The 13,696-nt window shown below is 42.4% G+C and overlaps 1 protein-coding gene and 1 long non-coding RNA gene across 2 annotated transcripts in view; one reads left to right on the top strand and one right to left on the bottom strand.

Annotated features, from left to right (window-relative positions):
* LOC115360604 (uncharacterized) overlaps positions 1–4,998 on the bottom strand; it is a 20,287-nt gene extending 15,289 nt beyond the window's left edge. The window contains exon 1 of the long non-coding RNA XR_003928352.1: positions 4,920–4,998. This is a non-coding gene — a long non-coding RNA (uncharacterized LOC115360604). The remainder of the gene's footprint in view (positions 1–4,919) is intronic.
* The window catches only part of hsd17b12a (hydroxysteroid (17-beta) dehydrogenase 12a), a 21,679-nt gene continuing 12,789 nt past the window's right edge, over positions 4,807–13,696 (top strand). Inside the window, exon 1 of the mRNA XM_030053595.1 lies at positions 4,807–5,136. Coding sequence (XP_029909455.1) covers positions 4,959–5,136 — 178 coding nt within the window. The 5' untranslated portion in view covers positions 4,807–4,958. The remainder of the gene's footprint in view (positions 5,137–13,696) is intronic.

Raw genomic sequence — 13,696 nt, 5'->3', positions numbered from 1 at the left:
CAACTCTTGTTCTATGAAATATTTGAGGGAAAAATGATTTATAATGAAAACATTTTCCCCTTTGACTTTTTACCAGTTTCAACCTTTCTGAATGACCTCCCATCTAAAATTCAGCAGAGTTTTTTGTTTATTTGAATGTAAACCCACCAATATTTGTATAATTTTTATTTGTGGTGATATTTGATTACAAGTTTTTGATTATGTACGTGTGTGTGTGTGTGTGTGTGTGTGTGTGTGCATGCATGCGTGTGTGTGTGTGTGTGTTTGCATTTCTCGTGTGTAGAGTGTATGAGTTTATCAATTTCAAATGTGCATAATGCAGAGGTTGTATGTGTGTGTGTGTGTGTGTGTGTGTGTGTGTGTGTGTGTGTGTTGCTTGCTCTCTGTTTGTGTATCAGCACAAGAAGAAATGTGTGTGTTTCTCTCCATTCTCTATTCCGTTCTCTATATCTCAGTACGCGTGTGTGTGTGTGTGTGTGTGTGTGTGTGTGTGTTTTAAAAGGAAAGTGTGAGAGTCCGGTACTATGACAATACACTAAGATTGATGATTTATAAAATAATGGCTTCATTTTTTCTCACAGGATGAACACACACGAGACACCAGCCACCAAGCAAGACATGAGGTACTATGATCACTATTTGTTAAATTATAACACACACACACACACACACACACACACACACACACCTATATATATATATATATATATATATATACACCATTACCATGCACACATGAAAACATTGTGCTTAGTCTGCTAATGTTAACAGGAAATGACTAAATCATGAGAAAAACTGTACAGGATAAACTGAGGAGAGAAGACAAATTATAGTTAGGCCTAAAAATGTCTATAGGCCTTGGTTTTACTCTCATTAAAATCCCAATGTCTCAGAATAAAAGACCAATATGATTACATCTATAGAGAATTTCAAATTTCCAGTAGACAATATAAATAAGGTGATCTCTCAGCTCCACTGTTACAAAATGTATTTTGATGCAGCCAGCGGCTGAAATTAGAAATGTGAGAGACTCCAAGTGATATGTACAATGCAGAAAACGTGTGCGTAAACATCCAGACGTTTTACTCGAACTGTAGTTTTTATAACTATTCCGATCCGAGCTTAAATTTACTGTAATATGTGTCAATCTTTATTGGAAGGGCAAATCTGTGAAATTTTAAGCGTGTATTTTTCAAATCAGTGCAACGACAGTGGAGAGAGTAATAAAAAGTGTTTCTGTGTCTTGTTGCGAATGAAACGTATCTCCTTTGTGTTTTCTGCGTCCTCAGATGTTGCTGGAAAAGTTGCTGGCTCGTCGGACGCATCCGGACCAGCGACAGGACGGTATGTAGGCAACTAATACTGTCAAGTTTAGTGGGAAATGTGTTGGGAGGCACCGCTAATCCACGAGTGACTGTCTGATACTGTAAAGTGTGTGCAAATTTTTACTTAGGCGTTACATATATGTTAGCCTGTGATTTTTAGACACTGGAAAGAGACGTTAGATGGTGATGCGGTCGGTGAATGTGATTTTGTTGGAGTCTAATTAAGTCTCAGCAGGACTTTCTCTGTTTTCCCCCGTTAGTTTTGCGACTGTCACTGTGGAGTTTGGGACAGGGAAAAGAGGAATTTAGTCTGCGGATACTGAAGTTGAAAGTGCACGCATACTTCCAGTGAAATACACACTTTATGGGTTGATAAAAGCATGCTGTGTCACAGACGTTAGGTTGTGAATATTACAGGAATGATGTTGTCCAGCTGAAAGTTGTGCCTGGTGAATAAAAGCAGGAGTGTTTTCCTTGCTGATCCATGTCAGATGGACGTATGAGACTCGTATGGATCTAGAAAAATCTGTGCAGTGCAGGAGCCGATCATTTACATTGGAGTAGTGGGGGGTTTAACTGGCAAAGTGTGGTAGAGGCAAACGTGCGTCGCTGTCCATCTCTGTGGTGCTGAAATGCTGCGCAGGGAGAAAATATCTCCCGTGTTACAAAAAAAAAAAAAAAAAGAAAAAGAAAAAAAGAAAAGAAAAGAAAAGAAATAAGAAAAAAAAAAGACAGAAACTCACTGTTTTTTATTGACTAAACCCTTAGCCACAGTAAAGTCCCTACATCTAATATCATTTATCACCAAAACTTTCGCTGAGATCCACTAAATTTCTGGGGTCAAAAAAGAGTAAATTACAGATTTACGGGATAATTTTATTTGGTCAGTGTGTCAAATTACAACACATGGGTCACCAAACTGTCGTCTTAAAGTAAGCCTCAGCACTCAAAGCTGCCCAGGTGTGTCTTTTCTTTAGAAATTAATTCAGACAGTATTTGCTCATCCTGTTTTTTTTCCAGTTGGTTGTAATATGTAGGAAAATATGAGCATAAATCTGAACACATTTATGACCAGCGTCACACTAATTGAGAGAACATGCAGAGCTCTGTGTGCAATACAGATTTGTCACGCAGCAGTGTGTCAATGGGGACACTTTGATTTGTGTATGAAACATAGGTTTAGTGTAGATTCACACGTAAGGAGGTGAGAGTGTGTGTTAGAGGTGAAGGGGCACAAATAAAGACAGGCAACATCTGAAGATTCGGGGGAACTGTTTTTTGTGTCTTCGAGCTCGTGTGTGGTTACAGCTATCGATACTGGTGTTTCATAGAAAATACTGACCTTTGGGCTACGTGTTGATACTGTTACTGTAGGAGCTAAATAACAGAAACAGCTGCAGAATAGTGTGTGTTGTGTCCACGCTAGATGGTTAATGTATATTAAAGTAAGTATAGTAATTTAAAAAAAAAAAAAATCAGACAACTGAACAATAATAATAAAAGTTTGTCCCCACTATTTTTTACTCTCACGTACATTATAAATTAGTCAAAGTCAAGAATGCAATAATGATAATAATACTAATAAATAAATAAAAATAGGCTTTGAGGGAGGTTTGCTGCTGCACTCTCACGTGAAATTTACATTTTATTTTCTTGCAAATGGTGACTTTTCTCGTCTTTTTCTTGCTGCTGTGCACTGTTTTAACTCACGTAGATAACAGAGGCACATAGAGATTTACACATGGATGGGGCATGACTAAACCCACATTTTCTCTCTTGTTTTCAGCTGGTGGCAGTGAGGACACAACCAAGACTTGAAGGTGGATTCTCAAAACGTCTTACATAAGTGTATTTCTCACCTGTGTAATATGATCAAATTTGATTTGGTCAATATAAACACAGTGCAGGTTACTTTTGTCTGACTAACAGACCAGTCGTCCTTTTGCTGCTCTTGTTGCAGTACATTTAATTGCTGGGTGCCTGATATTTTTGAGGCGGCTCTGTGAAAATTGTCAGCAACTGTTTGTGTGCTAGAAGTATCTTCAATGTATAATTTAGACTGGTATATGCCATGTTTACAGTTTGAATTACAAGCCAATGTGTCGTGTGGATTGTGCAACAATGCCAGATATCAATGCAGTGTTATTTACATAATGACTCGGTGTAAATGTGATTCTGTACACTGTAAACATGTCTCTCTGTACACTGTAAACGTGAATGACAGAAAGTTGGACAGAAGTCACAGCTGAAGTTTAATTTTCATCCTGTTTCAGATTTTAACCCGTGTTCATGTTGCTCCCTCCTCTCTCTGTCACGATCATTTCGGTCCTCGACTTGTGTCAAAGAATGCGGGCAGCTGCATGATCACGGTCAGGATGTAAACACATTTTTATACTTTTGACTCTTTGCTGAGTACATGAAAGTCTTTACTTTGTGGACCAAGTCTCCGTCTTGTCTGAATTTCATGTTTAGTTTGGGGAGTGTGTGCGGCTGTATGCGAGCATGGCGGCAGAGGGGGTGTTGGAGACTAAAAATATTGTTGCAAATTGTCTTTCTGGGTCGGTGGGGGAACAGAGAGCACATACTGCTCGGGAGAATCGTGACAACCGGTTGTGGTGAAGTATTCAGTGTCTGTGAGCATGATTGATTTATTCATGAGCCTGGCGATGTAAAAAAAATACTGAAATAAAGCGATTGAAATTCACATGCCTGTCTCTGTGTTTATGTAACACACACATGACATCTCATCCCCCCTCAATGTTTTGGATGGGGAACTTACTACGAGGAGGCAATCTCGCGAGATTAGGAGAAGAGAAAGATTATTGGGGGTTGTAGTTTTCATTTGGAAAAGCGCACTTGCGCACATTGAAACGGAAGCAAGTGCGCAGTTGGGGTTATTTGGCGCAACGGGGGTGGATACTTGCACTAAGATTCCTCGTTGCTCAGGTCTCCATATTTTTTAGTGGTTATCAGCAGTATGATGCAGCCAGAATGCCTAAAATAGTCGAGTGACTCATGTCTAGGTGGGAAGCGGCTGACCTCACTGACTGGCATCTCTTTAGCCAATAAACTCTCTGCGAAACCTGGCCAAGGGGCGGGCGGGCGCGCACATTTTTCACCAATGAGAGCATCCTTTCATTCATAAAGTGGTGTGGGCAGTTTTTTTCGAAAGCGTGGGTTTAGAGGGTTTCATAATCCTGACTGAAACCGACAAACCTGTTCTGGCAAGAACCAATGATAGACTCAGAATGGGAGCTGCCGTAATGGTTGCCCAATCGCTCCTCATCCCGGTCTCCCTTTGACCCACCCCGCTCCATACAGAAAATCGAATGAATGGGGGAAGCTCTCTGTTTGATTGACATGCAAATGAGCAAACCGGAGCGACGGATCAGCCGATGGACAGCGGCCACAGCCAGTGAGGAGGGGAGATGGGCGGTGTAGAGTAGGAGGTGGGCGGCGCGCTTTAAATCAGGCTAGACAAGTGTTGGGGGAGTTGGGGGAGTGTGTGTGATGCTACAACCTCCTTATAAAGGGACTCTCTCTCACGTTGTGGCTTGGAAATTAGAGCACATTGCCTAAAATTGAGGTCTCCACACACACACATAACACGCCGAGTCACCGAGAGCCGCTGCCATGTCTTGGATGAACGTGGATGAGATGCTTCGCAGGGCCGAGACGCCTCTCTTCTGGGTCGGCGCGTCCACCGTGGCCTCCCTGGCGCTGTGGCTGCTCTACAGGCTGCTCTCAGGCTTTCGGATCTGGGTCTTGGGAAATGGACAGCTGCTGTCCCCGAAACTGGGCAAATGGGCAGGTGAGTTAGGTCACATCAATTTCACGCCACCTACATCATGATCACGAAGAGGGGAGCTCAGAAATGGGCTACTGGACTCGACTTGCAAACCTCCCAAATGGGGTAATTGCACTTAAACTTCACTTTGGCACAAAGAGAAGCTGCATTCTGGTGCGTTTTATGGCTTAATTCAAGGAGAAGTTGTGTTGCATAACAGCCACAGGTAAGCAGCTGATTGACAAGATAATGGTCTTTATTAACTCAATTGGTTTTTCTTGCGTCAAACTCGGCACCGTCCGCTGCCAGGGGCTCCAATCAGCGTTTTCACCCACACTGGAGCGATAGGGGATGCCCCACATTGGTGAGCCAGGAGCCAAATTGCGCAGGCTATGCGCACTTTCAGAGAGCTGTATTATGTGGGTGAGCTTTCAGCCAGCACACTACTGAACCACATTAACCCATCTGCATGATGTAGGACAAACCTATATGCTCAATTAAAACGTGACCTATATCTAGATCGTTATCGTATCTTTATATTTTTCAAATTGTGTAACATTTGGATTATTTCTCCAACATTTTCCGAATTATCCAACACGTGTGTCAGTTACATATGCTGTTTGAATAATTGCGTTGTTTCTGGCACGGGTTTGTTTGGGTCATCGATTTTATTTTATTTTTTTCCCTTTCACATAACCTTGCTCTTTTGCGCTCCATTCTCTTTGCCCTACATACTGTTAGACGAGATTAGAATGTCATCAATTGGCTTTTACATAATGGACTTTTTTTTAACGTACTTGGCCAAATATATATGAGGAATAGTTAATTGTAATAGTATATTTTGGTTTTGTGGAGACTAGTCTCATAGGAGTCGCCCTGCCATGGCTTGACCCACTTCTCCATGTGTCTTATGAGATGACTGCTGCGTCTGGAGCCTCTTGCTGCGCAATTTGCCGAGCGTTCCTCATCGCATAGGGATAGGTGATATCTACATTTCTCGCATCCGAAAACGACGATCCGTATATTTGTAGGCTTGTCTGTTTTTAAAAAATCCCAGATGTTTATCTCTGCACAGTGACGCACTTTTGTCTAAAATCGTCGTTTTTTATGAATGGGGGGTGTAAAATTGATGCCCAGTGCGCCATAAGAGGGAATGTAACGCATGACGCAAAGGTAGAGTGCCTTTAGGAATGACTAATGCATATTCTTTTTAGTGATTCTGCTGGAATATGCGGAGGAATACCAGTGCACACCGATGAGTCATGCGCTTGCTCATCGCTTCGTCATCCATTGGCCATATTGAAACCGTGTAGCCCCCCGCCCTCCCTTTCCCCCCCATTCCCCCACTCCCACCACCTGCACTCTTCACAAAAAATGGTTCTCTGTAGTAACTACAAGATTGTTCTTTTGGCCATTATATAGCTGAGGGTGGAATACAGAACCCCTTTACAAAGGTTGACTGAAGCACCATACTTCACTACAGATGATCCACACAGATCTCTTTCCTTTTAGACTGCATGAAATCTCCCTTCAGGAGTGCTTGAAATGCTCTAAAGCAACTGTATTGACTTAACTTTTTAAGCAAGTCATTGGGTTCCGTATTTTGACAAATCAGAGGTTTCAGGAACAGGCAGTTCATAAAACTATTGAACAACTTTTTTTTTTTACCTGTCACATGTTTTCCTATATTCTTTTTATTAAATTATTTGAAGTTGAATGCCACTCCCTGAAACCTGTTGCCGGCACCAGTCTGACTTGTCTTTGACATTCATTTGCAATGACAAGAGTTGGTTGTTCTTTTCTCTTTTTTTCTCCTATGAAGCAATGGTTGTAAGTTCACGGGGGGGGGATAAACACGTTGGAGGAGATGAGTTTTTCATCCCGTTGAACCAGATGTGCTGGTCTGGCTGGGTTAAGCAAAGGTGATTTCACAGACACGCCATGCATAAACGTCAAGTGGTGTGACTCCCTGTCTCCACCTTTCTGCACCTGTTGTGACAAAGTGTTCTTGTTCACCCTTCATCAGTTTACCATTTGAGTCATTTTAATTAACCAGCAGTCATTATTCTCTTTTTTTTCTGATGGCCTTGTGCTTAATTTTAGAACATGAGAAGTAAAAAAAAAAAAAAAAGTGTAATATGTAATGCCATGCTGATGTACAGCCTGGAGGTGCTCCACTAAAAGTGAATGAGTGAGTGAGTTTTAAACATTTTTAGTCCTTAATGACACTGTTTGTTCAGTTTTTGTGCAAACAACAGAGTGCAAACTTTCTGCAGGAAATATTGATTAAAACAAACTGTCCTAAGGCATGGAACATTTTTTTAAATATTTAAATTTCATGGTATTTGCCAGGGGTGGGATGAAGTTATTTCAAGTTAAGTCTCAAGCCTCAAGTTAAGATTAACAAGTCAACGTCAAGTCCCTAGTTCTAAAGTTTGAGGTTCGAGGTCTTAGCAAGTCATACTTCTCTCTTTACCAATCTTAATTTAATAATTTGTTTGACCTCTGCCTGCCCTGTATATGGAAATTATTACACCCCATTTTAACTTACAAGTCTACCATAAGTGTTTGTCAATTTTATTGTAAAAAATGGTCCCAAAATGCCAAGGCACCTCTGTATGTAGTTAGTCCAAAGAGTGGCAGGGTCTACTTCTTGTGTGAGCACTTTAATATTTTTTTCACTTACTCCTCTCACAAACGTAGTTAAACATAAGTTCAATCAGAGAGGCTACATGCACCATCTTCACAGGCTCACCCATTGCTTTTCTTCTTTCATACTAGCCCATCAGAAGCTGCTCCATTTTCTGTGGGCTCTTTGTATCCTAGTAGTAAGCTTCATTTCCCACAGGTTCAATGATATTTTTTCCCGATTTAACTGACTTTCCTCTTGTCATTTCTCTTTTGTTTTCTTCCATTTCTCTTCCTCTTCCTCTGTCCCTCCTACCTTCTCTCCCTGTAGTTAATATGGGTTCTGTCTATGGTAATGTCCTCAAGCTAGTCTTTTTTTTTTTTTTTTTCTCAAGTCTAAATTCATCAAATTTGTGACTTTGTGACTAATGCTTTCTAGAAAAAAGGGCCAAGTTTGGCTCATCCTTCAGCCATGTGCTTGTTGCAGCCCACATGGCTGCTGCTTGTGGCACAGGACAGAAGTGAAGTGGAATTTCCTGGTCTGACCAGTTTTTGTGTGTGTGTTTGCTGTTAGCCAAGTTTGTCTCCAGTCACTGAAACTGGATCAGATAAGTGAAGATCACTTCTTTATTTAAATGGGTCATGCTGTTTTAACACGGTCTCTAAAACCTTTGGATGGCAGCAGCATGTTTCGGGAGTTTCCATGTTATTACAGCAAGTCATTTTGAATTCATTACAAGGCCTGTGTGGGTGTCGTGGTGAAGCCCAGTTTTGACTAGCAGTGCTGCTGGAAGAGAGCAGCTCTCCCATGCAGAGCAGAGGCAGGGATTTCTCTGGTGTTTCTCCTGCCAGTGACTGGCCTTCCCCTTGGTGGATGGGACACCTGGTGGCAGAAGAGGGAGCTGCAGTATGAGTCAAGGCGGCAACCCCCAGCCCCTCTACTGCACTGTGCATCCAACCCCACAGCCCCCACCCCCAGTAAACACCATTCATGTCTGCAGCATGTGCAAAGGAATGGCAATTCCCGTTGACCATAATGCATTTTAATTAATCAAAACAGGTTTTCAGCTTTAATTTCTCAACAATGATCTTCCTGGTACTTCATGATATTTTACTGGGTTTGTCGCCCATCTAGTGGCCAGTATTTGCAATTTAGTTGTAGCTGAGCATATTTTTCTTTGTAATGTAGAGTAGTGCTCAGTCCTCCCTGCTCTCCACTCCCTCCCCTGCTCACAGCCCCCAGCATCCCATATTACATAAGGAAGCCAGTGTCTCTTCTGTTGCACTTATGTGTGTGTAAACTGCCATCATAGGGAAGCTAGACCAAGAAGTACTTTTTGCAAGGTGGGGGTGGGGGTTGGGGGGCAGCAATGTGACATGCCTTACAAGTCCCCCCACCCATGACAATGTCGTTTATTGAAAAAATGGTCCCATTATATAAGATGGATGAAGCCATTTATGAGTACAGCACAATAGTGACAAAGACTTAGGTCAGCACTTATGCAAGAATTTACTTGGGATTTTGATTCAGTTGGAAAATTAAGTATTTGGGACATGTGCCATTTTATAAATAGAAGCTAACGTGGCACTTAAAAAGTTGGGCAAGCGATGCTAATTGCAATAGTAAAATTAGTTTGAGGATGTTTTTTTTCATGAATAGGTACTGCAGTTCATTCATGGTAAGGAAAATGCACATATGTGAATGAAATTTATCCCCGTGTGTGTGTGTGTATGTGTGTGTTGCAAGTGAGGCAGAGTCTCCACTTCTTCATCCTTGTGAATGTGCTTCCCCCTAGTGCTTTGTATGAGAGAAAATGTGTATGTGTGTGTGGGCGGAGAAAGAGAGAGAACGCTGCCGTTCATGTGATGAACACGCTCTGTGACACGTGCCGCAGCCAGGGATGCTGGGTAAAAAAAAAGGGGGGAAAAAAACTCTGCAGCACCCTCATTTCAGACCCTCCTCCTGCTCTCTGTCCCCCTCCCTCTTTTGCTCCCAGCTCCTCATCCTAGCCAGCAGTGTGTGTGTGTCCTTTCTCTCTCCATATCTACAATTCCCTCTCCTTCACTACAGTACAGTCTCACTCTGAGCATCCTGTTCCCATCTCTAGTTTCATTCATCCCACATCCTCCATCCATCCCCTCTTTACTTCCATCTATTTGTTTACCCTCTAATAGCTCAGGTCCCCTACCAAGATTAAAAGATTTATGTCCCTCACATATTTGTTGCATGTTTAGCTAGACTAGTGCCAAGAGATCATTACATACTGTAGTCCTGTGTATGAAGCAACCGCTCATTTGTCCTGTAAACACACAATACTGGACCACCAACATATTTGAAATATTAGTTGGTTATTGTCGTCAGTAAAACGATGACTTCCTTCGTCAGGTGATATCCACCCTGTCAATCACAAAGCGGTTTGTTCACTTATGAGTAACTGCTGAAATGTACTTCTAGGTATTTGTTTTTTCCCTGTTGGCCTTGGTCTGTCTTAGTTTTTTGTTCTTATTAACTAATAAATCAACACAGGAGAAATTCTGACTACAGCTTGATATAGGGAGCCTGATTGATTTAATTTGTGGGAATCAAGTTTACTATTGGAAGAAATGTATCAGTGGATACTTGCATATCTTTGAGGGGTAGGTAAATACTGCTGGATGTTATCCACCTGCTAAATGGGTGTTGGTGCTGGAATGAATAGCTACACTTTCTGAATGTTGTCATTTTTCTTATTCACATCTCTAGAGAAACTCCTTGTCATGACACTGTCGACTAATAATTGTCACTTTACTTACTTAACACCAGTATAAGGGGGTAGATAATGTACAATTGCAGTTAAGTTTGTTTCCTTTTCATAAATCCCCTTGATTCTCCCTGAGTAGTTGAGATGAAGGAAACTATTGATTTTCCTTTTTTCTTTCTTGGCAGGGGGGGCTGGGGGTGGCTATTTTAGCTCTATACCCAAATATAGACGCTAGTTCTATCTTGGGCAGATCTGATGTACATCTCTCTCTCTCTCTTCCTCCCTCCTCCCTCCTTCCCTCTCCCCTGGCCGATCAAGCTTTATTTTTGTCGACTTTTATATTACCCATGTGACTTTTCTCCCCTATTTAAAGCTCTGTGTGTGTTTGAATGTAGAAAGTGGGCGGATGGATATGGCTGTGTGTTTGGGTGGGTGGGTGGTTGGGGGGGCTTGTCTTTGGATCTTCTGCTGCATCCATCCCTCCCTCTTTTTTGTCTCTGTGAAAGGAGGGGCTGCTCGTTGATAGGCGAGCTCAGGGTGCGACAGATTACATAACAGTACGTAACGAGAGCGGGGCATACAAGGACCGCAGTCTCTCCTCACCGAGAATCTTAATTGGGGATTTGGTGGTGGTGGTGGGTTGAAAGGAGGGAGGGAGGGGGGGGCGTAACTTTTTGCGCTGGTTTTAGTTCTGTCTCGTTTTTTTTTTTTTTTTTTTTTTTTTTTTTTGCAGAGGAAGATGAATCTTCCAGAAGAAAAAACCCAGTGGTGTAATCGATATTTAAGAGTATGCCAGTTTCCACACCAACCAAACACCAGATAAGCTCATTTCCAACCATTCGGTGAAATGAGATGCAGTGGTGTTTGTTGGAACAAAAACCTGCATAGTCTTATGATCTGCGATGATATCTTGTGTCTTTGATTCCCACACGGAGTCCACATAAATCGAATTCAAGACACTGATTCTTGTGTCATCACACAGGGCTTCCTAGTCCCCCTCTTCGTCTCCACTGTTTGTCAGATGAGCAGTTTCTGTGGTTTCTCCCAGCCCGCAGTGCTATAGTGCTGTTGTTGGGGCTGTAGGTGGAGGGGCTGAGGATGCAGCAGTGAGCCTGGTCGTCGTGGTGATGATGGTGGGGGATCTTGTTGGTATTCAGGTGCTGCGGCAGGCAGGCAGGCAGCTCCCAGACGAGGCAGTGCAGGCGCGCTGCTATTTTTACTCCTCCTGCTGCTTTTTTTAGACCCTCGGAATAGTGAGCAGGCAACGGCAGGGGCTGCTCCACTGCTGAGGCGGGAGGGAGGGAGGGAGGGAGAGAGAGGCTGGGGAATGTCAATACCTCTGGACGTGATGCGCAGCACTAAGCACAGCAAAGCCACGGTGCAAACGCGCCCTCGTCAGGGCGACGAGGAGCCAGCATGGTGGGCCAGTTTCTTTCAGAGGCGCTAGAATGGGGGAAACTGGGTTCAGAGCCGAGCTGCTGGGAATGAATGCAATACAGAAAGGGGCAATGGTTCACATGCTACACACACACTTGAAATACACATGCTTATGCCTCTTAACACGCATAAACAAGTCTTCTGTCATGGCACACATAGCTCTTACACACGGTTGCCCCATCAACATGTTGGTGGGTACGTGCGTGCGTCTTTACTGTCGAGCAGCAGTTGCACTGCTATCACTCACGTGCTTGCTTGCGTAGCCCCTTTTGTTTGTGTGTGTGTGTGTGTGTGTGTGTGTGTGTGTGTGTGTGTGTGTGTGTGTGTGTGTGTGTGTGTGTGTGTGTGTGTGTGTGTGTGTGTGTGAGTGAAAGAGTGAGTGATTTTTAACAATTGGATGTTTGAACACAGTGTTCTGTGTTAGTCCATGAAGGGCAAAGTTGAGCAGGTAACTTGCTTTTCCTCTCTTGACATTTTGCAGTGTGCAATCTGCATCCAGTGAAAGTCTAAGTCAAGTGTGGCCAGTTAATAGTTTGTCATCACTCATATTTCAGACATAGTTGATTTAATCTGCTGATAAATGCAAATGCATTTTACTCAACATTTTCCAGAATATATTTTTTGTATCGTTTGTCCCTCTAATGATGGATGATAGCATGTTGGAACGAAAAGGAAATGCTTTAAGGTTCAAGAGGAACTCTGTGTCCTCACTCCACTGTACAACTATCCCCCACCCCCAGCCGATACATACACATGCACACTTATCTCTCTCTCTCCCTCTCTCTCACTCACTCCCTAGACAACATTTATTGAGAAAATGGTACTATTATATAATGGGTGGGTGGAGTGTAGTCATTCATAAGTACAGCACGAGGATTTAGGGATTGAGAGGGAGGGGCTTGAGCCCAGGGGGGTGGAGGGATGTTCTCCAAGCGCACTATGGAAAATCACAATTTGAAGTACAGTGCCCATTAAGACATAAATGGCAACAGAAATCCTGTGTGGCCAAAAGCCCTACCAATCCACCTTTTTTGTTGTTGTGGTCTTTGTGTTTCTTTCCTTTGTTTCTTTCCTTCAGACATTCATGATTCTGTGTAAAGCGGATAGAGAAATTATTTGCAAAATCTTAATCGTTCACCATATCAGGCCTCCCACTCATCTTTTGACTCAAGAAACCTCTTGTTTTACATAACTCATGTGTATTGTCCTTTGTTACTTTTATTTGGCTACACGGAAATATGTGGAAATACATTTGGTCCGCTACTGACTTGAAGCTTCCCCAAAATAAATGGAAGTGGGGAAAAATCTCAGTGCAGGGACTGAAACAACTGACATCATTTGGAAATTAATCAGATTGTTCCACAAGTATTAAAGGTCCAATATCATATCACATCATTAAGTTTTCAGAATTGCGTCTTCAGATATACTTTAGCTCGAAGAAGAAGAATCTTCAAGATGTTTTGTGTTGAAGTGTATTTTTTTGAATGAATATGAAGAGTAAGTCCTCACAGCACTGGACCCTGATTGGCCAACAGCAACAGCTGCTCTAATTCAAATGACATAGATCTGCAGAGCTGAGGCTTTCCGGTTCAAATGCTTCATTCTTGCCTTATTGAAACGATTTAGTGTTTGTTTTGTGAGAGGAGCCAGTCAAGACGAAGTGTAGTTATGATATATGGACTCAAAATGGTGTGAAATCTATATACAAGTAAGGATGCAATAACTTCAAAAGTAACCCCGCAAACAATATCGCATACTCTTTAAAATTCTCCAGTCAT

This window comes from Myripristis murdjan, chromosome 6 (assembly GCF_902150065.1).
Source record: "Myripristis murdjan chromosome 6, fMyrMur1.1, whole genome shotgun sequence".
NCBI classification, from domain to species: domain Eukaryota; kingdom Metazoa; phylum Chordata; class Actinopteri; order Holocentriformes; family Holocentridae; genus Myripristis; species Myripristis murdjan.
Note: the sequence above shows the minus strand (reverse complement) of the source record. Positions and strands in the feature narration are given on the sequence as shown.